Source organism: Sesamum indicum, linkage group LG9 (assembly GCF_026168435.1).
Source record: "Sesamum indicum cultivar Baizhima isolate 11 linkage group LG9, ASM2616843v1, whole genome shotgun sequence".
Taxonomy (NCBI): domain Eukaryota; kingdom Viridiplantae; phylum Streptophyta; class Magnoliopsida; order Lamiales; family Pedaliaceae; genus Sesamum; species Sesamum indicum.
In genome coordinates, this window is record NC_142665.1 from 21,666,759 (window position 1) to 21,694,557 (window position 27,799).

At 36.6% G+C, this 27,799-nt stretch overlaps 5 protein-coding genes across 7 annotated transcripts; 3 read left to right on the forward strand and 2 right to left on the reverse strand.

Moving 5' to 3' along the window:
• The first annotated feature begins 722 nt into the window (after window positions 1-722).
• Window positions 723-3,572, forward strand: LOC105177824 (uncharacterized). The gene is made up of 9 exons (XM_011101080.3): window positions 723-957; window positions 1,117-1,301; window positions 1,417-1,692; window positions 1,780-1,838; window positions 2,077-2,113; window positions 2,206-2,277; window positions 2,585-2,735; window positions 2,830-2,985; window positions 3,064-3,572. The coding sequence occupies exons 1-9, from the start codon at window positions 772-774 to the stop codon at window positions 3,433-3,435; spliced, it is 1,494 nt and encodes a 497-aa protein (XP_011099382.1). The 5' UTR covers window positions 723-771; the 3' UTR covers window positions 3,436-3,572.
• Window positions 3,573-4,443: 871 nt separating this feature from the next.
• Window positions 4,444-9,315, forward strand: LOC105177822 (uncharacterized). 3 transcript variants are annotated; one of them, XM_011101078.3, is made up of 3 exons: window positions 4,444-4,961; window positions 5,856-6,355; window positions 8,253-9,315. In XM_011101078.3, the coding sequence occupies exons 1-3, from the start codon at window positions 4,880-4,882 to the stop codon at window positions 9,111-9,113; spliced, it is 1,443 nt and encodes a 480-aa protein (XP_011099380.1). In that variant the 5' UTR covers window positions 4,444-4,879; the 3' UTR covers window positions 9,114-9,315. The 3 variants fall into 3 exon arrangements, with proteins under 3 accessions (XP_011099380.1, XP_011099381.1, XP_088741432.1); XM_011101079.3 differs by having other exon boundaries at window positions 4,445-4,961; window positions 5,774-6,355; XM_088885306.1 differs by lacking the exon at window positions 4,444-4,961 and having other exon boundaries at window positions 5,768-6,355.
• Window positions 9,316-12,479: 3,164 nt separating this feature from the next.
• LOC105177821 (protein SHORT-ROOT-like) lies at window positions 12,480-14,825 on the reverse strand. Its single transcript, XM_011101076.3, has one exon. It carries the CDS (start codon window positions 14,281-14,283, stop codon window positions 12,763-12,765), a length of 1,521 nt encoding a protein of 506 aa, XP_011099378.2. The 5' UTR covers window positions 14,284-14,825; the 3' UTR covers window positions 12,480-12,762.
• A 3,463-nt stretch (window positions 14,826-18,288) lies between these two features.
• PUB49 (plant U-box 49) lies at window positions 18,289-23,224 on the reverse strand. Its single transcript, XM_088884823.1, has 11 exons — window positions 22,856-23,224; window positions 22,707-22,769; window positions 22,488-22,591; window positions 21,732-21,823; window positions 21,549-21,638; window positions 21,368-21,443; window positions 20,914-21,281; window positions 19,741-19,997; window positions 19,360-19,648; window positions 18,768-18,878; window positions 18,289-18,669 (listed from the first exon to the last, which is right to left on the reverse strand). Exons 1-11 carry the CDS (start codon window positions 22,981-22,983, stop codon window positions 18,460-18,462), a joined length of 1,788 nt encoding a protein of 595 aa, XP_088740949.1. The 5' UTR covers window positions 22,984-23,224; the 3' UTR covers window positions 18,289-18,459.
• Window positions 23,225-25,678: 2,454 nt separating this feature from the next.
• LOC105177819 (uncharacterized) lies at window positions 25,679-27,545 on the forward strand. The gene is made up of 4 exons (XM_011101073.3): window positions 25,679-25,978; window positions 26,367-26,514; window positions 26,741-26,811; window positions 26,906-27,545. Exons 1-4 carry the CDS (start codon window positions 25,775-25,777, stop codon window positions 27,140-27,142), a joined length of 660 nt encoding a protein of 219 aa, XP_011099375.1. The 5' UTR covers window positions 25,679-25,774; the 3' UTR covers window positions 27,143-27,545.
• Window positions 27,546-27,799: the final 254 nt, after the last annotated feature.

Here is a 27,799-nt window from a genome sequence, read left to right on the forward strand (position 1 = left end):
AAAAGTTGAATAAGTTAGTTATTTTATCATGAAGTATATTTTTGACTTCACAAAACATTGATGCGACAGTATCTTTAACTGTTATTTGTGAGTGTTGAAAATTTTTTCTTTTTATATTAATACTGATACTAAGACTAAGGAGTGTCCATAAATGTTTATACCCTCAAGAATTGCCTTTCATACGCGAATTGGTTTTCCCATCACAATTCATATTTCATCTTCTATTACTTTTTATATATGTGATTTGTATAAAATATTTTTTAAAATAAAATTGATCAACGTATTCTTTATGTACGTGTCGTATGTATATAAATTAGAATAAAAAATATAATAGAAATCATAAAGAAAATTCAATTTACTTCAGAAAATCTAATATTTTCCTGTTCAGTGGAGAGATTCTAATCCAGGTTGGATTTGATCGAATTTGAACTAATTATACACTTGTTATATGATTGTGTACAATTAAAAAAAAGTGATTAATTACATAACAAGTATATCACGCTTATTTTATAATTAATTTGATTGGATCAAACTTGATTTGTATAAAATTTTCCAAGCAAAACAAACAAATAGGAGGAGGGAGTGTTGAACCAAAACTAAGAAAAGTTAGTTACAAAAAACAAAGGCCACAAGCTATTCTTACCTTACTTAGCAAGTCAGCGAATTCGTTTTCCACCCTCCCTTTTCCCCAACACGTTCGTCGACTTCCTCGTCTATTATATTACCCATTCCAACAACGTTGAGATCCCACCACACAGCATCACTGAAGCAATGTCTAAATCCAGTGACAACGCCATCCCCTTTGTGCTCCTCCTCGTTTCCATCACTCCATTCACTCAAAACTCCCTAGTCTTCGGATCCACACTCTCAGACCGCATTGCCAGAAGGCCTGATCCATTGCGAAAATTCAAACACTACGGCCGAGATTATGATATTTCCGACAAACATTACTGGGCCGTATGAGTTTGTCGTCATTTCAACTTCTTTCTTGTCCTGTTTTCATCCACAATTAATACTCTATCTAGTCTAGTAGTTATATATGATAATTAATATATGTTTATTGATCATACTCTGTTTTTGTTTTTTCTCTTTCCTTTTTGCCTCCCAAATATCCAGTCTACGGCATTTACAGGAAGTCCTGGTTATGCAGTGGCAGGAGTTTGGTTGCTCTCTGGCTTGGGTTTTGCAGTTTTTGTAATTGTCAAGAATTTAAATGGAAGTGCATCTCCTGTAGTTGATCGTCCGAACTCGTCGAATTTGATAATGTTCTTCCTTATTGTTCTGTTTACTGTTTTTGCCATGTAAGTTCTTGCTCTTGTCCAAACCAGATCGACTGATATCAGTTCAATTACATTACAAGACAACTGTAATGAATTCATCATGTGATTAGTTTTATTTTTTTTTTTGGAATTGTAGAAGTGCTAGCAGTATCATAATTGCAGCAAACCAGAAGTCACTGCAGAGGGCTGAAAAGCTTGAAGATACTCTATTTGGTGCTGGTGACGATACTTCCCAAACCATAGGAAAAGTTAGAGCTACGTTGTGGCGCATGCAAACTTCTCTACTCCCATATGACTCGAAAACATGCGCTCTACTGGATCTGATAGGACATCGGCTGAGAAAAGGATCGTTGAGCATTCACGGTTTTGTGGGAAGTACCAGAAAATCTTGTGACCGAGCTATTCATACATTGTAAGAATGGTTCTTAGTTTCGTTCTAATATGGATCCAGACATGATTTATAACACTTGAGTAATAACATTCCTTGTTTTGTTTCCAGCTACTTGGTGAATCTTGTGGTCGTGTCGGTTAACTTGGTGCTTTTAGTTGCTGGATTAGGTGAGTTTCGTTGTCTAGTTGTCCGTAATATTTGTAATTTAGGTATAGAACATTTTACATGTAGAAAAAAAAAGCTTGATTTTGGACTCGTGAATATGTGGTGTATATATATATGTTAAATTTGAATAAATATTAATTCTCAATGTCTACACTGCCATTTTGATTATCTAGTTTTTTTTCTGACAAACATGTAACAAAAACAACTTGGTTAGACTAATGGATTGCTGCTTTGGCTCAGTTCTGATTGCCTTGCATTATCGTCCTGGTATTATAGTGTAAGTGGGACAAAGTAATAATGTTTTGTGCTTTCCTAGATTTTCCTCCATCAAATTTTGTTCCTTCTTTGATTGCCTTTTCTGTGTCTCAGCTTAATCTTCTCTTGTTGGATTCTGACAACTTTTAGTTGGATTCTAACCGGTCTGGATTTCTTCTTCTACACGTGAGTACCTAGTCTTTGAGGTTAAATGCAATTTACGCCTGTGACATGTGCAATGAGCAAATATTATTATAAAATAAAAATTTGCAAATTTACCTCGTGTATAAAAAAAATGAAGCAAATTACCCCTATCGAAAATACATGAAATAATTTGTTTTATTTTCCAAAACACAAAAGATAATTTGTTATTTTATTCTTTATAGGGATTTCTCATGTCACTGAGGGATAAGTTGCCTTTTCCCCTAGTCTGTCTTAATAAGATTGCTCAACTGTTGATCTGACCAGGTATATGAATTGAATTCATCTACAGTTTTGTTGGGGATACTTGTTCAACTTTGACGAATTACGTGGAAGACCCCCGAAACAATAGCCTTACGGACATGCTTCCTTGTCCAAAATCCGCGGATTCTGACAGAACTTTAGGACAAATTAATCGCAGTGTTCATGATTTCATTGCTGAGGTACTCCAAGAGTTACTTGTCAGAATGATGCAAAACGTTAACTTTCAACACTCCTCCTTGTAACACGTTCTTGTCTCGCTGTCCCCTTCTTCAGATAAATTCAAAAATCCAAGAAGTGCTTGCAAGCATCGAAGGAGACGAGCATCAACCGATCCCAGAAATTTGTGACCCTTTCTCCGCTGCACCAAATTTCAGCTATTCACCTCAAATTTGTCGAAACGATTCCATCCAAGTCAGAAATTTACCAAATGTAGGCCATCAGACAAACTTGATTCTTGCTTCTTACATCAAGAAACACACTCCGACATTGATTCTAACATTTTCGCAGGTTCTTTCAAGATTCATATGTTACGAGGAAAACACTACAGAAAATTGCCAAGCAGACGGTAGATTTCTGCCCGAAGCTGTCTACCCTGTATCTTTAGCTTACTGTCAATCAATTCAGGATTTCATCGACATATACCCTGATATGTCGGGGCTAATGAAATGTTCCGCTGTGAAACAAGCTTTTGCGGACATTGTCCAACGACAATGTAAGCCTATGAGGCGGACAACGAAGATGCTATGGTTGTCGATGTTAGCCTTTTCCATTGTTATGGTGGTTGTGGTGTTGCTGTGGTCTGATAAAACCATTCGGGACAGGAGAAGGTGCTCCGTTAGGTGGTCCATTTTTCATAGACAAGTACATGGGAGTTCATAGTTAAGTTTTGCCAAAATTAATGTTGTAAAGGAAATTCATTGCTGCAAATAAATGTATATATACTTGAAGCCATGATGTCGCAAGACCAGCTTGGTTTAGCATATAAATGAAAAATATGTGACCATAATACTTCAAAATTTTGTGTATTTTCTCAATTAAAATTTTCATTTGGTGGTTTTATTTTGATGAGATGAAAAGAGAATATAGCGGAAAATGGGTTGGGGAAGTGGAAGGAAGCCGGAAGGGGACACTTACCAACTTTATTCTGTGACAGTGTCATGTTTCAACTAATGATTATTGTATTTCAAGATTCCTCTTTTCTTAAAAAGAAAAAGAATATGTTTGCTCGATCTTTGCGAATGATGATTAATTTTGTTGATGGAATGTAAGCAAATGGACAATAATCTTTGTCCTTGTTGTAACACACTACACATAAAAAAAACAAAAACAAAAAATAAGTACATAGTAGTTATTAAATTACACAAACAACTCATGTTATTTATAAATTACAAATATATTTTTTAAAATTATAGTTATAATTACAGATACACTCCTTGTTCAAAAATAAAATGTTACATAAATGCTTTTTCGATACATTTCTCTAACACTCCTTGAACAATATACTTATAATTTTACAAATAATAAAAATTATTTATATAATTAAATTTAATATAAAAATATCGATACAGTTAATCATTATTATTATTACAAAGCAATAAAGTAGAGAAAGCAAAATAGCACCTTTCAAGGACAACCGTGTATTAAAGAAGTTCCCTAAAGTTGAGTAATTTTACAACCTTATATTACTTCCTATATTGAACAATTAGCAAAAAATATTCAAATATCCCATATATGTAAATAATCTGAGTATACATCCTAGAACTTATCAAGACAGGCAGACACGTCTTTGATCAAATCATAACATTTAACCTTATCTTATGCTACCCCTAATTAATCTTGAAATAAAAGCATCACCATTCAGGATTCTGACACCATTTTACTTCAAATTATTACACCCGTCCGTCCTACAATCCCGCAGCTGCTTACTGTCTTTAAGCATCTCAAGTCCAAGGCCTGTCTTCATTAAATAATCAGCTTATAACGAGGGGAAAAAGATTCAATCTTTATTTTTATTTTTCAAGAAAATGCTACATTCAACTACTCTGTACTGTATATATTGTCATCTCTTATGGTAAAAGAGCTGTAGAGAGAGGGGGGGGGAGTGGAGTTGTGTAGGTCTTCCGTCAGTCGCAATCACGATCAATCCAAGATCCAACAAATAATCAAACTCACCTCCAAGTTTCTCTCTTTTACTCATCGACTCCCATCAATATTCTCTTCTTGTGCACGCTTTTCATCAGGAAATCTCAACAGGGTTCTCGTGATTTTTGAGAAGGAGAATTACTAGCTTTTGTTCAAGTAGTTTCAAGTTTTTTTTTCTTTTATGGTGACGAAAATCAAGAGAGCTAACAGCAGCAAACCCATGTCCAGAAATTCTTTTGTGTTTCTAGCAAGGTTCTCTTCAGGTAAGCTTTCTTGAATTTAAGTAGACTTTGTGAAGTTTTACTTTATGCTTCTTCTTTACCCTGTATTTCATTCTGATCTTGCTTGGATTTCTGTTAATGTATCTTATTGGGTCTGACCTTGTGGGATTCCTGGATAGTGTTTTGTTTTGGTGGGGATCTGTTTGTGTTTGTCAATTCGGTGAAATTTATATCTTGAAACTTGCTCGCGAATCGCGATTGGGATTGTTTTTCGTAGTGTTTGAGGTGTGTGTGTGTGTGTTAACCTCTGTCTGAAGCATATGCTTATAGTATGTGGACGTGTTAGGTTGGCACGAATGTTTCTGCTATTACCACTTTAGCAATTCCGTGAAGCTGATATTTACCAGCATAGAATGTGTGAGACATAATTCTTTCCTAGTTGGTGTTGATGTCAATACCTGTTATCTCTATTATCTCTATTATCTTATTTGTCATGTTTAATTGGTAATAGCTATTTGAGACTTTCAAAAGTTACGATTTTCAACTGATCAGATTGCTAAATCAAATTATTTGACCAAAGCGACAAGATTATTTAGAATTATTGCGTTTCAGCTTGGCTATGCACTTTGTGTTGATCCGTTCATTCTTGTATATTTTACAGGCCTTTTAGGTGTGTTTGGAAACTGGTTTTCTCTTTCATCTTATGGACAGAACCAATGGGTTGTAGGATAGGGTTAAATGCTTTGTGTGTCTGCAACTTTTGTCCAGGAAAACATTGAATTATGTTGTAAACAGGATCAGCATTGTCATGACTTTCATTTGGACCTCCATTTGTTGTATGTTTCTAAATGCAGCATTGTCTTGAAGATAGAAAAGGCATCAAAATGAGGATGAGAAACAAATACCGGAAACCAACTACTTTGCATTGCAATGCAGGAAGCAGATGCTCGACTTCTACATTGGTGTGGAGCCTTGTCGTTGTCCTCCTTATGCTTCACTTATACACCTTAATTTCACACACAGATGTACAAAGTAAAGAGATACACAGGGATATGAGCCACCGCATACTATTACGTGAACTAGAAGAGGTTGAGGAGGAAAATATACAAATGCCTCCACCTAGGAAGCGATCTCCACGTGCCGCTAAGAGGAAACCTAGGCGACCCACTACCTTGATTGACGAATTTCTTGATGAGTCTTCCCAAATAAGACATGTGTTCTTTCCTACTATAAAAACGGCTGTGGATCCCATGGTGGATGCTGGCAACGACAGTTTTTACTATTATCCAGGGAGAATATGGCTGGATACTGAAGGAAATCCTATTCAAGCCCACGGGGGTGGTATTCTGTATGATGAGAAATCCAGGACGTACTACTGGTATGGAGAGTATAAAGATGGTCCGACTTACCACGCTCACAAAAAAGGAGCAGCACGGGTAATTTCTGATTCATGATCTATGTTTTAACCCATTCTTGAAACATTCAGAAGTTACGGTATTATTGAATGAATTACACTGTCACTGCTTTTCAGGTTTCATTTTTACTGCAGACTATAAATTAGATAACTCTTTTTCTTTGAGGATGCGTATGCAATGGGGGATTATCCTGCACTTATCCACATCTGCATGTTTTTACCTGAGGGCAAACTGCATAGTGCAATATTAGCTGCTGTCACACTAATTCCTCTGTTCTATGTGTGCCTCACTTGAACATTATGGCCTACTTTCTCCATACTGATTGTCTCAATGCTAGATGCTAGTTTTTCATTCACACTCTAGTTTCTTAGATAAGTATTTCTCCTTTCCTTTGACGTCTCTTGATGAGATTTTTATAACCACCTCTTACAACCTATTTAGTAAGAACTCAAAGAGAAAACTATTTTCAGGCTGCAATGTGTAAGGATTCTTGCATGACTGTTATGAACTCCAGATATATTGATATTATTACTGTTCATCTTGTAGACCCAAACAAGGTGAAAACTAAATAAGATCGGTGGTTCTGCTTGTCATCAGGTATTGATAAGAGTTAATACACCATTGGATATCTTAGTCTGGCCCATAGTGGTTGATAGAGTTTTAAAAGACATAAGACCTTTGTTGGAGGCATTCACTGGATGGCCTGTGAGCTTTCCTTCCCAACATTTTTTAAAATCACTGTATAGCATCTAGAAGATACTGTTCTGCACTTCATAAGCTTTCTGACTTTCCCATGTGTCTGTCAAATCAAGGAGGCGAGTTTGGGTACTGCAATATAGAAAACTGCCTGTTCTGGATATTCCTCACCAGCACCACAGAAGACAAATTGTAGCTCATGAACCTATTGAAGAGGGACCAACCTGGTGTCTTTTGATGCATCATGTCCAAGTTAGTCAGGCTGATAAAACACTAGTCTTTAGATGAAAACACGAAAGCGGGTGAATATTTGGTAGAAGTAGAAGAAGTATTGGACCTAGTTATATGGAGGTTTTGATGGTCAGAAGCACTAGGTTATTCCTTTAGTTGGTAGTTCTAGGTCAGCTGTTCTTTGTTGCTTCCAACAATCTACCTTCTTATTGTCTCAACTTGGAATAGTTCGTTCAAGGTATTATACGAATGTGATCCACTCCAACTTTCAGTTTCAGGTGATGACTTCAGAAATTGTCCAATTAATGATTTCAAATTATCTTGGCATGAGCTACCTAAATAAACACGTTTGGTGGTTGTAAAGATTTGGAGTCTGGACAAGACAAATTGGAATGCCTAGTGAGAGCAATGGTGGATGCAGGACCTAAGCATATGGGGTCCAAACTTATGTTCAGAAAGAAAGGAAAGAGATATTCATCAGAATAATATGGATCTTGGTGGTAAAAGATATGTTTTTTACACAGTTGGAAAATTTTCATTAGAAACACGCATATGAGCAGTGAGGCACAAAAGGCTTGCATTAAAATGGAACAGGTCAACTGGCCTTTCTGCCAAATTAGGTCAATATAGTCTCTTTTCACACTAATATTACATAATAGGATTCAAAGATATGTATATATCAAGTCTTCTTATCCGCTCACTATAGCTTGTTGTGGACTCAAAATTTGTGATTGCCAAATCAAACCAGCAGCTTCTGTTTCAGATATGCTGCACCCAAATAATACCCTATCTTCACAGTTTGTATGCGAAACATGTGTTGGCCGTCAACTATACATCACAAGTATTTGCTTTATAATTGCTTAGTCTTCTGACAGAGAGACATATTCTTATGAACTGTAAAGGGTTCTGCATAGTGGATGCCAACTGAAAAAGGACAGCAACAATGCTAATCCTTTTGTTTCTCTGATAAAACTCATTTTCCTCCGTTCAGGTCGATGTTATTGGTGTTGGTTGTTATTCTTCCAAGGACCTATGGACATGGAAGAACGAGGGTATTGTGCTCGCTGCAGAGGAAAGAAACGAGACCCATGACCTCCACAAGTCTAATGTGCTCGAGAGGCCAAAAGTAATCTATAATGACAGAACTGGAAAATATGTAATGTGGATGCACATCGACGATGCGAACTACACAAAAGCCTCCATCGGTGTAGCTATTAGTGACTCGCCTACCGGTCCCTTCGACTACCTCTACAGTAAACGCCCCCATGGGTTTGAAAGCAGGGACATGACAATCTTTAAAGACGATGATGGTGTTGCTTACCTCGTTTACTCATCTGAGGACAATACCGAACTTCACATCGGCCCACTCGATGAAAATTACCTCGATGTGACACATGTTGCGAGAAGAATCCTTGTGGGACAGCATCGAGAAGCACCGGCTCTATTTAAGCATGAGGGGACATATTACATGATCACCTCCGGATGCACCGGCTGGGCTCCAAATGAGGCTCTTGCACATGCAGCTGAATCCATTATGGGGCCATGGGAGACAATGGGGAACCCCTGCATCGGTGGAAACAAAGTCTTTCGACTGACGACATTCTTTGCTCAGAGCACATTCGTGCTGCCTTTGCCGGGGCTTCCTGGTTTGTTTATTTTCATGGCGGACCGGTGGAATCCTGCTGATCTGAGAGATTCAAGGTATGTATGGTTACCTTTAACGGCGGGAGGAGCTGCCGATCAGCCACTGGATTACAGTTTCGGGTTCCCGTTGTGGTCCAGAGTATCGATATATTGGCATAAGAGATGGAGGCTTCCTGGTGAGTGGAGTGGGATGAAAATGAAATTGTGAAGATTTTGAGAGCTGACTCATTGTAACATAAATCTTTCTTCTTTTGGGGGTTTCCTCTGTTATTCTTTGCACTTTTGTTGTTGCGACATAAGCAGGATACTTTAGGCTTACACAGCTTAGTAGGGATTAGTTGCAAATTGTTCCGACAGTTAAGTTGATGTATTGCTTCGGCCTTCGGCTATGTTAATATGATTCAAGAGTATAGAGCTGGAGTTGGTCTTTTTGCCGGTCCAGTATTAGGCTCATATGACCGGCCCAAATAGAGAAGAAATTTGGGCAAGTTGGACTGATTCGGATGCTAGGCCCAATTTATTCAGTGATTGAACTCTGTTATAACTAAAGCAAAAATATCCAACTCATAAAGTTAACTATTAAATGATAATATTTTTTTTAACAATTAAGAATTTAAATAAAATAATTGTTTAATATTATATCGGAGCGTAAAATATTATTTACAGCCCTGAATTATAGACAACATTCAACATTTTGGATTTAGTTCAACTTTATTTAATTTCATCTTCATTTTCTTACTAACTTTTCCCTTTTTATTTATTCTTTATCTTCTCAACCAACCCACTTCAACTACTCTCATCACCCATCTTTAACTATGTCAATTTCTTTAGGTTTGGTAAGTTTGAGCTAATCAATTGTGAATAATTAATGTTTTGAATGTGATTAGTATACCATTTCAAAAAAAATGAATAATTCTATAAAAATATAATTACATTTATCATTCATGTACTTGACTAAACTATTGTTTGCCTCAGATTTGTATTTTACATAGTAAAGTTGGCTAATTAGTAGTATAGATACACCTCATATTATAAACAAAATATCAATTAGCAATTTTGAAGTTGGACTTAAATGACAATAATTTTGTGTTTTGTGACAATATAATTAGTAGTGATATAAATCGTTAGTGACATATCTATAAAATAAACAAATACGATTACAACAATTATTTATTCTAAATTACAACTACATTTCCTAAAATTTGGTATAATTATGAATATCCTCTCGTTGTTTTGAAAATTACAATACCCTCATCAAATGAAAAATAATTATGCAGCCCCTAGACGGTAAAGTATAAATTATTATATTACTCTTTCTAATTTAAACAAACACATTTGAAAAAATATAAAAAACTGAGGATGGGTAAAATACATGAAGGATATTAGTCCATAAAAATATTTTAAAAATTCAAAATATATTTATATATATACTTATAATTTATATTCCAAAAAGACATTTCGGGCAATTCACCACAGAAATTGGATGGAAACCAAATAAAAACTAACAAATTGAGCTTATTGTTAAACAAAAATAAAAATCGACGGGAATCTATAACTTTCAGAAAATGAAGGCATTTATAATTATATCAAATATTATGAGAGTCGGTTGTAATTTACTCTAAAATAAATGATAATATTATAATTGTCAATTAATTAATTTTTTTTTTGGGGGGGGGGGAGGGGGGGTGGGTGTTTCTATGTTGAAGCAGTGAAGAATGCAATTGTAAAAGGAAAGAAGAAGAAAAAAGCAAGAAATGGGGTTTGGATGTTTTCTTTCAACTTTCCAAAAATTAAAGAAACTTGTCATTAGTCACCATCCATGCCTGAAAGCAAATTGTGTGGGTAGCTTCCGCTTCCACCCAAAGAAAAAGACAATATTAGAAAATACCCCCTATAGAAATGCACCTATTCCATACGCACCCCAAAACAAAAATCTAATCCATTATGCACTCATCACTGTCAAACTCCCACCTGCCCCCCATTTCTAGTACTGTGCAAAACAAACACCCCCTCACTTTGGTAATTTTAGTTCTCGGATTCAATTTGATCAAATTTAAATTAATTATATAGTAAATATATTAATATATAATTTAAAGAAAATGATCAATCACATAACAAGTGTGATACATTTACTCTATAGCTGATTCGATTAGTCAAATTTAATTGTAGCAAAAATATTCTTCTCACTCCTCTAACAAAAAATCAAATGCTTTTTTCTTTTCATAAAATTTAAAAGGAAAAGTGGAAAGTCACCATACCTACATTTTCTATATATATTATTTATTATTTATAGAAAATGAAAAGGGATAGGAAAAAGGTAGTGGAGGAGACAGGCAATTCCCTCTCACCCAAAGATTAAGAAATGTGAGACCCTTAAAAGAAGTTCCCACCATATATAAATATTTTAAGTGGGCCTAAAAGTATTACCCTATTTTTTTCCCCTTAATTTATGATGCAACATCACTATGGAAAAGATTTTTGGTCATGGGCCCATCTCTACTCATCCCTCCAAAAAGTTTCTATTTTTATTTATTTTTTGGATTACATGAATATTGTCTAAAATTAGATTTAATTATATAAATATTTTTTATATATATATATTTTTTTATAAAATTACAGACACATTTTTTATGAAAGTGTTAGTATAATGTATCCAGTGGGTCATGTGTATAAAGTTCTGCCATTAAATAAAGAATATACTTGTAAATTATAATTACAACATTAAGGAATGTACTTGTAATTAAATAAAAAAGACAAAAAATATCAATATAATGTACTTGAACGAACAGCGTGTAAGGATTGATTCACATTATTAAGGTAGCATTAAAAATCAAGTATAGTGTATTTAGATATGAAACAAGTCAAATATAGCTAATCAACTTACTATATGAAAAGATATATATATATATATATATATATATATCAAATTTGGTGGGATTAATTTAATAGTGACTAATTCAAATTGGTAGGGATGATGGGCCAAAAATACGTACTAGTAGACAATATCTATAAAGCGTGTTTGCCACTATGCCCATAATTCCACTAATGACTAAACACCTTTTGATGGATTCCCAAACACCCCCCAACTCCATGGCCGTCCTAAGATTCTATGGTCCCAAACAAGATAACGACCTTTTTTGAAGTTTAACTAAAATCCACAATTTATAACTCTTTTTGTACCTCTTAAGATGATATCATCTCCACATACCTAATACCAACTCCATTAAATTAAATTAGAACATTATTACACTAAATAAGTTACATGTCAAATCAAAAGTACAAACAAACTAAGGAATACATACATATATATATATATGCAATCATGTAGCTATAAAAGAAAAGATGATTTTCATTTCATGAATATGGGTTGTGCTTTTATTTTGTCCTATCACTCTTCCCATTTTGCTTAAAGGGGCACTAGAATTCATCCATCCTACCTTTTGAAATGGACACTTAGATCATTAATTTATGATGTGACAAATATATACATATGTATAATAGTTTTATTTGATAATTGCTCAAATTACGTTGAGATCATTGTTGTAATAAAGAGTGTGTATGTTGACATTGATGATGATCAAGAAAATTGAAAGCCCTTAACAATCTTTGCAATTAGGATGTGAAGATGATGAGAAATTGGTAACAAGATTAATGAGAATTAGTTACTTCATCAATTCTATGCAATCCAAAGGGGGAAAAATAAAAGTGAAAAATTAAAAATTAAAAAGAAAAGCCAATGATACCTTTTCCTATTTTCCTTCAACAAAAACACTTCAACTCCATAGATGACATGCACGTGCCAAAGCCACAAGTCACGTGGGACCCTCCACCATTTTTCTTGGTGGGAGTCTGAGTCATCAAGGCTTCCATGCACTAGCCCACACCACCGGCTGATCCTTCCAGGAAAGGAATATTCCGGCGGAGTCGTCCGAGCACTGTGCCATTGACCACCCCTCTTTGTACCTCCTCAACAGGGCTCGCACATCATCGCACACCTCTTCATTAAAAGGAAAAGGAGTGAACCCGCCGGCATGCAGGCGGTGGGACCATCGTGCGGCTGCCTCCCGCCTCTCAACTGACTCCTGTGGCGGGCACGCCACAAGGTCCACGACGGCGCGTCCGGCTGCCCTCTCCAGCATCAACCGCTCATTGCTTGTTCTCGGAAAGCTCTCATCCAATGCCTCAAAGTAAACCCTAAACCATCTCAAACATTCTTGAAAACCCCTGAGAAATTCAACCCCGTCAACTCCTACATCAAGATCAGCTTCTTCTTCAACAATGGTGACAACCCGAGGTTGCAGTCTTCTGAAAATAGATATAAAAAAATCCCTACGATTACCAGTTGTCGAAACGGAATGTAAGGCCCCAACACAATTGATGGCCAGGGCTTCATCTTCTTTGATGTCCAATTCAGCTAAGTTCAACTCAGATAGATCACCAGCATGGTGTATGACGTTGAACTTAAATGGCACGCCCATGAGCCGCGCAAATTTTTCCATCCTGCTGCCTATCTCTTTCATGACCTTTTGCACCGCCGCGGCGCCACCAGTTGCGCCTCCGAATTTGCTGGCCACCACGGTGGTGAGCCTCAGATGAGGGGTTTCTTCGGTACGCGTGGCGATGGCTTCCAACAAAGTAGGCCACTGCGTGCAGTAAGTGTTGCTGATGTCAATTATATGCAACTTGCTCTCACCATCAAAAGCCTCCATTATTGCACCATTACAAGCAACGTGCCCAAAGGTAGCCCAGGGGCTAACTTCTTGAAATTTCAGCACCATTTTTCTTGTAGACTCGAAAGAACAAGTTTTTTCAGAAGCAGAGATCAGGGTTTGGTAAGTTCGCTCGCCGGAATCCGTCATGCGGCTGAACAAGGCCTGGAGAAAGTAGGAAGCCAACTTCTGATCGATATCCCCATAAGGAGAACTCAGCTCGTTGAGCATCCACATCAGCTGCTGAACCCGTGCACTGTTTCTATCAGCTATAGCTTTTGCCGTCTCCAAGAGAATATCATGAGCCCACTTACTGTTTTGGCCGGAAAGTGAGGCTGCGAATTCCAGGTTCACGTCACGTGCCGGAGAGAAGGAGAACTGATCGGCGGAGGATTGGTCGTAGGCATGGTGGTGAGTTGGGGTGGCGCTGCCGGTGGTGTTGGTGGTGGTGGGAGTAGCGGTGGAAGGCTGGGGGTGGTGGTGGTAAGGATTATAGTGTTTGGAAGAAGAAGAGGAGAAATCTTCATCATCCATGAAAAAATTGAAGCATTCTTCGTCGTCTTGGTGGTAAGGGTTTTGCCTAGAGGATCTAGAGCTGCTGGAAGTTCTGCTGGAGTTGAAGGACTGATCAGTAGATTGGAGGCTGACTAGTCTAAACAAAGTATCCATCTAATCAAAAGACCCACAAACATGAAATAAAAATTCAACCTTTGTGTAAGTGATTCTGATGGAATATTAATATTGTTGGAGTGGTTTTTGTATATATATATATATATATATTTTAAGTGAAGAGATCAGTACGTATGTATGGGTTTGTGATGGAGGTAGGGGAATTGAATTAAGAAGGGGTGGAGGGAGGGGGAGAATCTTGAACTTGGAATTTTGCTAGCTTAGATAAGCTTTTGCTCCTAAAAAGATGATATGGGGAGAGAGAGAGAGAGAGAGAGAGTCTGAATGAGAAAAACTTTGCTTTTCTTTATAGGGAAGATGTGTATGGGGAGCAAGAATGGTGGGGGTGGGGTATACTTTACAAAAATTCTAACAAATTGAAATACAGAAGCAAGATATAAAAGTGGAGTACAAAATCCAACTTGAAGCTAAATGGAAAAAATTGTCTGACAAATTAAAGATGAAGAAAGTGAGGGAAAAAGATATATATGTATATCATGAAAGCAAATGCCTCATCACTACTGTTTTTACCTTTCAATTCCTCTATAGTCGTATCTGTAAATGTATAAATATATACACACATATATTGAAGAGGAAGAGAGAGAAAGAGAGAGGAGTAGGTAGTGGGTGCAGGCGTGAGAAATATATATATATATAATGTGGGGGTTTGGGGAGGTGGGGAATGAGAAAAGCTGCGGCGGGGCGTGCATGAAGATCATGATCAACTCCACCACCACCACCATCACCACCACCACTACCAACATTCCTTGCTCCCCAATCCCTCTCCAAACTCTGCCAACACTTGACTACTTTTTTCCCTTTTTATACTACCTTCCCAAATACCCATACGTACATCCATCCATCCATCCCATCTTCTTCTTAAACTTCTTGCCTTCAAAACATACCATATAATACACTTATACTCATCTCTTCAATCAAGGCCATGCTCCTCATCACTTTTCTCTCCGCCCCATGTATTTATATCGCCCTCCCGTTTATGACCAAGTTAAAGTTGAAAACACTACATTCAAATTTTTAGATCGTTCTTTAATAATCATATAACAGTAGCGGAACTATGTGGTAGAATTAGGAGTAGGAGCCTTTGAAGAGATGGTGTGTTTGTAAGTAAAACGTTGTCATAATGGACAATAATGATTGGAGAAAATTCCATGTTTGGACTGTTGTTGTCTTTTCCGAGAATTGAGTAATATTATTGGGGGAGGGGGTTGGGTGTAGTTTCTATTGCAGACAAAATTGGGGACAGTACGTAGTAGTAATACCATCACAAACGGACACTGCCTCCCAAAATCCAAGAAAAATGAATTCATCATCTGCTCACAACCAAAATTTCATGATCCATTTAGTTTTGGGCAGCAGCAGGGGCTGTCTAGTAAAGTCATTTACATTGCCTGAAAATCATCTCCAGAAATATTCCTTGGAACCTCTGCTGCTGCTCCTTTCCCCACGAATTAAGGGACACATACTGTCTTTCTTCTTTAAGTTGAATTGTTAATATACATGATGAATAGGTGAAGTGATGCGTCATACATGCATCTGAAGTACGTACGATGAACTTTGAGAGAAGTGACATATGATGTGCCCGAAGAATGAAGGCGATCATCAAATTAGAATTGTACAAACACTGTGGGCATGGGATGACAGTTTCTTCAGTTTTTGATGTTTTAATTCACTTGAGGTGAGAGTAGAGATATACCACCCAAGTGAGGGACAGTCTTTCATAAAATTGAATCAATTTAGATATGTGAAATGATTTTACCTCACTTTGATTTGAGTATGTTATGGTGATGGAATCGACATTTGAATAGTAGTTATGATTCACATAGATATTCTACAAACTCATGATAACACCCAAAGAGAACAATTATGTGGTCGCCTCTATTCTGCCTTTGAACTCTCAAAAGAATCAAAAAAAGAAAGGAGAAAAGTAGATCAAATTGGTTGGATTCGAGATCCTGCCCAAGTTCAAATTAATTGTTTAAAAGTTTTCAGCTGAGGTTCTTTCGGTACAGTACATCAATATCATACTTTCACAAAAGAGGTAAGTTTAACAAAATGTCACAAGTTAAATTAACAAAATAAATGGAATTTAACAATTTAAAATTCAAACAATAGTCGTGAATTTATCGATCAGAAAATGTCAACCTTCCAAATATTGGGGCAGGAGCGTGCGACTTCAGGTACCAAATAAAGATATAGAGAAGGAATTATAGCAATTGAATAAGCAGAATAAAGCAAAGATTCCTTTTTTTGCTTTTGTGGAACTGGTCTTAATAATATAATAGCGTATATATTAATCAGCCGGAGGGGGCAAAACGAGCGTATGATACATCAGATGGCCCAAACTTAAAAAAATATTTGTAGAATATTGAGAGGGCAGCATTTAATTTATGTTGATGTTGACTAGGAAATTAAACAAAGCACAATTGATACTAATAAATTGAGGGCTAAAGGTGGTTAAAAACTCTGGTCCAATGTATCCATTGAATAGAAAACTGATAACTTAGTATTGTTCCCTGCAAATCTCTAGTCCTTTGCAATTTTATTGTTTCTTTTTTTTGGGGGGTGGGGGGGGGGGGGTATGATAAACAATCATAATATCCTATTAATTTCATCCATTAAGTCTTTTTGTTTTCCTCTTTTTGGGGTTGTGATGTGGAGGCGGCCCTACCTTAGGTGGGGTGGGAGGATAAAGCTTCCAAGACCTGAGACCTAAAAAGAGGGTTGGACGGACCTAACCCTTTTGCTTTTGTAAAACAAACATCAAAGAAACAAAACATATCATAACTCGGATTCAATTCCCCTGTTTTATGAAAAGGTTTCATGAGAGAGTGCTATCCTACCATCTAAAACCTGTAACTCGTTTCAATTTCGTTTTTTAATAATTAGATGCAATTTCAAGGCAAGAGGGTTTATTCAATCACCACTTTACTGGATAGTAAAGGGACAACCCAATTTCCAATTTCCCTGTCATCGCTAAATATTTGGCTATTCCCCTTTTCTAATTTCTTTCCAACCAAATACAAAGTTTTGCCAGTTTCATCACTGGTCACCCACTACTTAAATGGTCGCTATCCCCCGCTGCTTGACAAAAAATAAGTGGCGTTCACTTTTTCTACCCCCACTTTCCTTCAAGTCCACTTCTAAACAAAGGAAAACCCAATTTCATTTGCATTTTCCATTTCTCTCACTTTTTTCCTTCCACACGGTTCCTGCCAAACCCAAAGTGGGTTTCACCTGCACAGCTTCTCCTTTTTTCCTACTAGAATAGACTCACTTTGTGAGGGGACAATTTCTACTAGTGTGACCCACAATAAACGAGTGGTCACCACTATCAAATGCTTGTATGTATGTCACTCCTGGCCTGCAAAAGACCAGCTACTCAAGACGCCCAGAACAGACACTAAGCAAGACTTTCAATCACTACATAGCATGGCATACAGGTTAATGATTAGTATTGTATCAATCCTGTGCTCACTTCTCTTCCTCACCAAGGGAGCTAAATCACTTTGGCAAGCTCAGGTCATTGCTAGAAGCATAATATTGAAGCGAAGGACCACTAATGATACTCTGAAGTACCAACAAGTTAATGCTAACGGAAAGAATTCCGATAGACCATCTCCTATGTTCAAGCATTATGCTTTTTTAGTATGGGAAAAGTAGATGTTGCATATAGAAAAGACTATAAAGTATGGTCAACGGCAAGTTGCTGCGGAGCCTGCAAAGTAGGATATTGAGTGAACAAACTATGGAGTCCAAGATACTCTAATTGTAGACAGCAATAAGAGTGAAGTAATATGAAAGTGTCCATATACTCACATAACAAGTAGGGTACTAATCCATCTTGCAGTCCAAAAGTAGTATTAGTATTTTACTTTTTTTTTTTTTCTAGAACTTAAAAATTGAAGCACATAGGATGGACAGGTAAGACATAATATTAATGACTGCCAACTCATCTCGGTGACCAGGCAACACTAATGGTAAGAGTTAGTGAACATTCCTCAAATTACGAAAATAAATTGCGGAAGAAATTTGGTCACCCAACAGATGCATATGAGTAAATATACACCAGTCTAACCCAGTAGCTCATTTTCTTACACAGTTCAACTAATCTGTTGATGATATATCTAACAGGAGATACAAAAATAATTGAAAATCTTACCAAGAAGAGAAATCTTTAAGTTCTCCACTGGACACCCCCAATTTTCTTTTCTTCACTACAGATCCAGCCTGTGCATCAATATCAAGACTGGTGGCAGATGCAGCCTGACTAATCCTTGCTTTCAGGTACTTCCCAACACCACCACCAAGAGCAGGAGTCTCTGTTGATCTTGTCACTGGATTGCTGTACCATGAACCAATCTTATCCTGAAAGTATTAAGAAAGCATGTCAAGACAGAAAACAGGTGTAACTTGAACTGCAAAAGAAAGACATAGTAGCAACATCAAGCAGTATCAAAACTAACATTTTCTTCATCCTCAACTTTCTTCTCCTCATTGGTCTTCCCTTCCTCCTCTTCATCAGATTCAGCGTAAGGATTGACATATACTTCTACACTAATAATCTTAATCTCTTCCTGAAAGGGCAACAAAAGAAAAAAGACACAAGTAAAAAACTAAAGCTAGGAAGTAAAATTCCAACGCAAGGTCTAATTCTAAGAGTAACTTAATCACAAACATCATGTGAAATAAGATGGACAGTGTCAGCAAGAAAATCAAAGATGAGATGAAATCAGCATAAAGTAAACCTACGATGCAGTACAAAATGCATTAGACATCCTAACGACTATGGAAATCCTCCATATTGTAGCTCCAGCAAAAGCTCGAGCATGAACTTGATTTCATCATGGTAAGCACCATATTGAAAAGATAAACAGTTAAACACTAACGAATGCAACTTTACCATAAGAACAAATGGAACCGGAGACAAAAAAAGAATAGGTTGGATTGTATTGCATGACGAAAGGGATGATTTGTATATAACGGGATCACCTCTAGGCAAATGGCAGCAAAATAAAGATTGAAGATGCAAAATAGATCAGAGTATAGAATACAAACCAAAGGTCGGTCATCATCATCAACAGGTACTTTCTCCATTGCTGAAAGGGTTGGCAAGCCTCCAACAACCATTCCAAAAACTGTGTGTTTGAAGTTCAAATGATTTGCGGACTTGTACAGGATGAAGAACTGCGAACCATTCGTGTGAGGACCAGAGTTCGCCATACTAACAACACCTCTTCCAGAATGAACTAACTTGGAGTTGAGTTCATCTTTGAAGGGCTTCCCCCAAATCGACTCACCTCCTCTTCCAGTCCCAGTAGGATCTCCACCTTGAATCATGAAGTTTCTGTACATCAGGTGCAACATTACTCAGCATCGAAATCTTAAATTAAAAAGAAAACTCCAACTACTTAGATTTGCCTAAAACAATCAAAATACCTTATATTTCTATGAAAAGCGACTCCGTTATAATAACCACGTTCACAAAGAGTGATGAAGTTTTCACATGTTCGTGGGGTGATGTCACAATGCAGCTCAATGTTCAAATCACCATGCGTCGTTTGCAGCCTGACATAACCTTTCTTCTTGGGATTTTTCTCAACTTTAATATATTCATATTCATTCTTGGTAACAGGATCATAAGAGGTAGAAGTGAAAGATCGTGAAGCAGCACCGGTTGTGAAACGACTTTTAACCTGAAATTTAAAATAAGCAAAGAATCAATGGATGTTCTCAATAAAAACATGGAAAATGAACCTAAACTACTGCACTAGAAAGATGTGAGCAAATCAAAACTAGTGGCAATCTGATCATAGCAAACATTATAGATTAAATAGATTCACAGAAATCAATCAACTTCGGGTTAATTAACATCTGCCGGCTGTCGCTAATGAAGTCAAACCCATGGTATCATAACCACTACTAAAGAATAATACCCTTAACCGCTTAACCAATAATGTATTGATATCTGGACTGACCCTATATAGTCGATAATAATATTTCCCGATTCCTATCGCAAGACTTAGTCAGAGGCCCATTGAAAAAATTTATATGATCAGTCTCTTCCTTTAGATTTTAATATAAAATTTTCCTTTTTTATTTACTAAGCAACATTTAAACATCTTCAAGGTAAGAATGAGGTAGTATTTCTGAAACTTACTTTTATGAGCAAAAGGAAAGCAAAGCTAGCACTTAACTCAGCATTTTTAATTTAAAAGACTGCTTTACATTCTCTCACTGAGTATAGCTTTCAGATTTCTGAACATTTTGCATACATTATAGGAAAGAAAATGAATCACCTAAAAGTTAATAGTGGGAATCCAGACAGCCACTGCATCTAAAGAACCCAATTTCTCTGCAAAGCAGATAAAATCTTTTTGTTCTTTGACAGATTCTAACAGAGAACTAGTTAACATATAAAATTGGCGGCACAAGGCTCATTATGGTTTGGTTAAAACTATACCTCTGCAGCTTAGCGTCCAGGAGGAAAAGTTCTATGAAATTGAGCATCTACATCTTGACTGACTAGACACCAATGGTTTTTAGATACAGTGTTCCAAGAAAAAATTTTATGCAGAAGAAACATACAAATAGAATTCTCAAAGAACTAACCAGCTTCGCATTTACGGGGGCCCTCTCACCAGCCATGTGCATCGCTATGCGAGCAGCAGTTTTTTGACTAGCATCAGCCTTTGCAGCAGCAGCACTTCTTCCATAAACTGCAGCAGACGCAGCATCTACAATACTGAATGTCTGCTTGGGCTTCTCATCACTTTTTGATTCAGCGTCATCCTTGATACGTGATCTTGCAGCTAAAATGGCTGCAAGAGCTGCAGCTCTTTCATTCATAGCCTTGCTCCCACCACCACCATGTAAAGCGATCTCCTTACCTTTTTCAGTTCCCAGCTCCTTAAGCATTTGCTTTATATCCCCAGTAACATTTATGTTATAATACGGGTCAGATTCCATTTTCTTTAGTTCTGTCATATAAGACCAAAATGAATTACAATTGTGAGGCACACACAGAAAGCAGGTCCAAAATATATCAAAAGTACCGCAACTTCACCTTCGTCGTCAACTTTCAAGTTTTTCTTCACATGATCAAAGTCAGTAAGAACCCTGCTATCAAGTGCATTAGGATTCTACAAGGAAAATTCAGAACACATATTAGAGTTACTCAATATTGCTTCTGAAATAGAACTTGGATATCTTAAACTTCAACCTAGAATGGTGAAATGAATTCTTACCTGAATAGTTATAATATCTTCCTTAGTGAAGGGTTCATCAGTGAGAAGCTCCTTCCAGTTCTTAGTTTTAATGTTTAATTCCTTAATTGCCTAAAAAAGCAACAATTCTGATGAATGAAAATAAAAATACACGCGGTTAAGGGAAAGGTATTAAACAACTTAGAAAACGTAAAAGTATTGTACCTCATGACAAAACACATTGCCAGTAGTTTTGACAGCAACTATGTGTGTGAACTCCGTAAAAACCTTATTTAGAACAGGGCAATGATACTCTCCTACAAACAGAAATTTGTGTAGAACTAATTACAACAAATACAGCAACTCAAAGTTTCAGAACCACTGACTGTTAAGAGATCAATGTCAAAAACAATTAAAGGTCCTTAACTACATGCTTTTGTTTCTTCAAGCTATCATTTTACCATCCTGTTCTCTGACACAGCAACAAGAGGTCTATTTACTGGCTTCACTAACCGCTTGCAACCAACTCTTTTTAATGCAAGTTTCATTTGACAGGGAGATCAAGTGCCTTATGTCTAAGCTATACCAATTTGAACTTTTTACAAGTCCCAGATAGAACTTACATGGGCTATTTAGTCGCCTTGCTTAACTAGCTGCAATCATGTCCATTTTCTGTTATATCAATTTGTGCAATTTATGTTGAGCAGTCAAGAGCCTTATGTATAAACTAGAGAAAAAATTGAATGTTTAACTAACCTAGATAAAGTTATAGTCTGTGTACTGCATGCATTTCCCTTTGTCTTTCAGTAACATAGAGTCACCAAGACACTTAAGTTAGAAAAGAGAAACAATTTCATAGACACATAGTTATATAAATAAATATATATACATGTTATATTCATGAGGAACAGAAAGAGAGAGTGCTCCAGTTTAAATTAATATGTCAAATCGTATACCAAGGTTAAAGAACAGATAATTTACCTTCAGAATTCTTGTGGAAAGTGAGTGAAATCAAATCCTCCTGCTTGAGCGGAGCTCCAGTTACTGGATTTCTACCATACTTCCGGATGTATGGAATTATGTGCCTACACGACACGTCGCAGATTCAGCAGAAAATCCATCACCTTCCAGCACCAATCCCAACTCACTTAAAAAGAAAAAAGAATAAAGAACAAAAACTTGCTTGTGGGAAGGACTTACATGATCTCAAATACACTGCCATCTGCAGTGCAAACGGGGACTTCAAAAGGCGTAAACGTGAGACTGCATCAGAAATCAAAAAATCAATTAATAAAAAAAAAAAAATACACGGCACGGGAAAAAAGGAAAGGAAAAAGGGGGATAATTACGCGCAGCAATAGAAGGGGAGGCGTTTGAAAGGGGTGCCAGATTCTTTGGATTTGGCGCCGCCCCACTCCGTCGCCCACTCCGTTTTCGTTATGAACATCCGGTCTTTGCTGTGCTGCTTCTTCCCCATTCCTGCAGCTTACTTGAGTTGTCAGTGAGGTAGAAGTTCGATCGAGACGGACTAGGTTAGGGTTTTGGACGGATTTAAATTTAAATTTCGTTCCGAGAATCCGCTGTAGGCTGAAAGGCGGTGCAGATCACTACAAGTGAAAGTCGCGGCCTTCGACACGGTGGTGTCCGCTGGCCCGTAGATTTTTCTCCAGAGTCCCAATTGGATTCACTTTAAATTACTCTGACCGCTCTGTTTTTAAACTCTTTCAAAATAAAACCCGTTAACCGTACCGTTTGGGTTTATGTCTGGAGTTTTTTGTTTATTTTGTGGGATTTGTGCAATAAAAAGAGAAAAATATAGATAAATAAATACATTTTAGAAATACTGTTTATATTTTAATTTACTTTTTATTATAAAAATAAAATTATTTAAAACAAGTGTTGCATATTTAATTATTCAAATGAATAACTTCAAACTTAAATTGATTGTTTTAATAATAAATTATTTGAATAGATTTAAATAATGTTATATTATAAAGTATTTTTAAAAAATAATATTCCATTCAATTTTAAAAATTTAGAGTTAATATTATTTAAATGGTTAAAATAATATATTTTTTAATGAAAAAAATACACAAAAAAATATGTATAAATTTAAGATGTAAAAAGAGCTCCTCAAATCCATCTTTCATTTTCTCCAATTTCAAAGATCTACAAAATCCCACTATTAACTAATTCAAATTTATGAATTTGAATGCAAATGTTGATAAAAATTGCAGCGAAAATCCTCCTTTTTATTGCTTTAACGAAAGTAAGAAAATTACAATCAAACAAAAATAAATTATTTATAATATTTTAGTAAAAATGTACATTGACAACAAAAGTCAGTTATTTTAAGGCATAATTTTAATAAATATTATTAATTTAAATCAATTATACCATATCGGAAATTAATTATTATAATGTTCTTCTATTCTGCAAGTCAAAATTAATAGTTAAGATAAATTGTTTGTATAAGTTAATTATTCAAATATTTTTCTATTAAAAAAACTCAACAAAATCATCTCAAAAGTAGTGGTGGATTATTTCAATAAATAACATTATTGTTCATTAAAGAAATCTAAAAATTGATTATTGCATGAAAACAAATACTTATTGTTTTCGTGAATAAACGGCAATTTTATTAAATAAAACCAGAGACCAAATTAATATTATATGTCCATAGAATGCCTCGTACATTAACAATTGACAACTTCTACACTTGCATTCACCCTCAACCATTTATTTTTTAACCTGAAGTTAGTATCAATTTGGCAGTTGTTGTAAACATTTGACTCTTAATAACCAATGCCACCAATTCATGATGACGGAATGGTAACCCATAGTCTTCGGAAAAATTAAGAGTGAATTGTACAAGTAAACTACAGCTTCATTACACATCAATCATGATTTGATCACTGATAATCAAGCAAACTCATCTTTCCATTATTCCTTAATTTTATAATTATGTAAGATATGTCATAATGATCAAGAAAAGAAGCTAAATTAAAGGAAAACATAAAAGGAAATCAAATTCTTTCCTTAAGCCACGACAAGAGATCAAGACTATACTTGAGATAATGCAACAAGCAGCGGGAGATGGCCGGAGCAACTGATCGGAAGATGAGAAGAGGACCATCCAATCCGTGCTAAGACATGCTCTATCCAAGCGCTTCCTAACTGTGTGAGAATTTTATCCCAAGTAAACTGAGGTCCGAGAATTCAATATCTAATAAGCTTTTTTTTACTAAAACCCGACTGAAGTTTTGTATTTGCCGCAGTAGGCGAGGAGGTCCCCCTTCTTTATGAGACTGATCTAATATCTCGTTGAAATCACCGGCACAGAGCCATGGTCCTTGAGACTGAACATGTAAAGCCGATAGCAAATTCCATGACGCCTCCCTTTTGCTAGTGTTAGGTTCTCCATAAAAACTCCTAAATATCCACATCATATTCTCATCAATATGAATAGAGACATCAATGTGATTCTTTGAGAAATTTTAAAGTTGAACCTCCATGATTTTATCTCACAATATGACCAAAGCTCCACTTTTTCTGAACTGATTCTACACTAAAACCATACATATTAAGCTTTCATTTCATATTATCAACTTGGCTAGATGAGCACTTGGTTTCCCAAAAAAAACCCAAGGTGGGGCGGTGTTTCCAGATAAAATCACCCAGGGTTCTACCTTGACAGTTTCAGACAAGGAAACTCATAATGGTTGACGGGATTGCTCGGCAGTCTCCGCCATAGTTAATTTTTATAGAGCTTAAACACTACAATTAGTTTCATAACGGTCATTTTTTAACATGTATTTTATCTATTTAATCAATTTCAGATAAATGAAACATATATTTTCTTTTATTATGGATTGACCTGTAAAATATGCATAAAACTCAATTTTAATATGAGCTTACGAATTTCTTATGTTAAAAATATAAAAAGTTCAAATTTATTATGAACATATAATTTGGAATTCAATATTAGTTAATTTATTTTGAACTTTTGATTGATAATTTATTCTAAAATTTTGATGTGAACATTTACCAAGTACTTTATAAAACTTTAAAGGGTTTAAAATAAGAAAGTTGCAGGCTACAGGGACGTTTGGATAAACTTCGGAAACTTCTTGGGGCACAAGTGAAATTTTCTAAAGTTGAAAAGAAAACCTCAATTTGCGGTTGGCCGGAAATGCTATAATGTGCAATTGCTCATGTGGTGGCGCTGTCTAATACGAAGCTAAGCACTACGACTACTCAGCCCGGGAATGGGCCGTAGTGGGAGCAGCAGCAGTAGTGGAGAGGAAGACGGGGACGCTGAGTGGAGGGCCGCCATAGATTCCGTGACGGCCGCCGCCACCTTTAGTAAGCGCGACTCCAACGGCTTTCCGTCGTCTTCCAGCGGCCGTGCAATCCTTGAAGACGAAGAAGAAAATCCCAAACCTCAAAGTATCAAGCATTACCAAATCAAGGTGTCTCTTCTTTCCAAATCTCGGCGAAATGGAAAGAAACAATTGTTAATTTATAAACCCCATTGTTGCTTCATTCTGATTTCAATCACTAAAAAGAGTTCGATATACCTCTTAAACTGGCACTCTGTGGCAAGAATCACTGACCAGTCATATGATTATGCTGAAGTTGCATTTTTCAAATTGATGATGTTTGTTTATGTGTTTGATTTTTGATCCGGTATATTCTGAAGTTTTTCTATACCCATATATCTCAATGATTGCAAACTGTATCACTAATTTGTCACGACGGAAGAAAAAATGCAATCACTGCACACTGTAAACTGCATCACTCTCACCAGTAAGTGACATGCTGTTGGTGACCATTTGTGTATTAACTTGTCGAAGACAGGCACTAAAGTTATTGGACGATTTATTAGACAAGACTATTGAAGTGGTCACAAATACAACTCCTGTTCTGGAGAAAGATCCTGCAGAGAATGATGCTGGAGTTCGACTTTTCAAAGACGCCTCGCCTGGGATAGTGTTTGATCACATAGGTGTGGAGATGTCAACTTATTATAAGCCCTGCAGCCTTCTTTCCGCATAAATTTCAATAAGAACCTCACTGGGCGAATGTTTAAGTATCTTCTCTCTTGCTCAACTTGCACCTTAAGATGTGGTCTTTAGAGTGGAATATTTGTTTGCTTTCCCGTTAGGATTCAAATTTTGTTCCAGTTATTGTTAACTTCTGTTTGATAATAAAAGTTATACTTCTGTTACCAGTTGAGCTTCATGGGCCGAAAAAGAAACCAAAACTTGTTCCAGGTGAAGAGCTAGATGAAAAATCAAAAAAGGTGCTCTTATCTCTGAATTTATCTGACTCCTCAACTTTCTTCTGTGTTTTGACCTCTTGATGAGCCTAAGTAATGTTTCATGAAACTTTTGTAGTTCAGGAAGAAACTTCAATCTGCTGCTGTTGAAGGGGCTGATATAATTGCTGCAGCAAGAGCTGCAAGCCAGAAGTCATTAGCTAAACTTGAAGCTAGAGAAGCAGCTGCTAAGGTGGCAGCAAAAAGAGAGGAAGAACGAGTAGCAGAGCTGAAAAAGATTAGGGGAGAAAGATGGCTTCCTTCTGTAGCCAGACAAATGGGCATAAGCACTCAACGGCATAAACAGAATACTTGAATATGGCCAGCATTCTGCTTATGTTATGCACTGGAGTCCTGTGTGTAGCTAGTTCTTGCCCTATCTCTCTGTACCTGCCCTCTACTAATTTCTGCTTTCATCATGGTGGGATTCCATCTCATGGCTAAATTCAGCTGTACAATGAGCAAAGTCCAGTTCCTTCCTTCAGCCATTCTCCCGCAAAACCTGGCAAAGGATAGGAGTATCATTGAGCTCTGTCGTCTCTCTGAGTCACTTTGTCATAATGGTGCGTTCTTGCAAATTGCGCTTTCAATTACGTTTGTAAGTTGGAATTGCAAACAGACAAATACTTGCATAACAGACACCTTCCCCGCAATGTGGATCTCAATTAGGTGAAAGAGTGAAGCCAAAGGAATTACTAGGAGATCAATATTTTTCACTATACCTGTTAGTTATTTTTTCCATGATAATCAGTCTCATTCTCCAATTTGAGAATGTAGGTTTTCGACATCAGACAACCAAGTTCTGGCCCAAGTTTATCGAAATCCACTTTCCTGATTGGAAAAACTCTACTGAGCCCTATAATTCGTGGGTAGATTTAGAAACTTTTAACCACTAGAAAAGCATAGTTCGGATCAAGGATTGTGCCCATTGATTGTTCTTGATGGCTGTTTGCTGGCAACATAGGTGGATGGT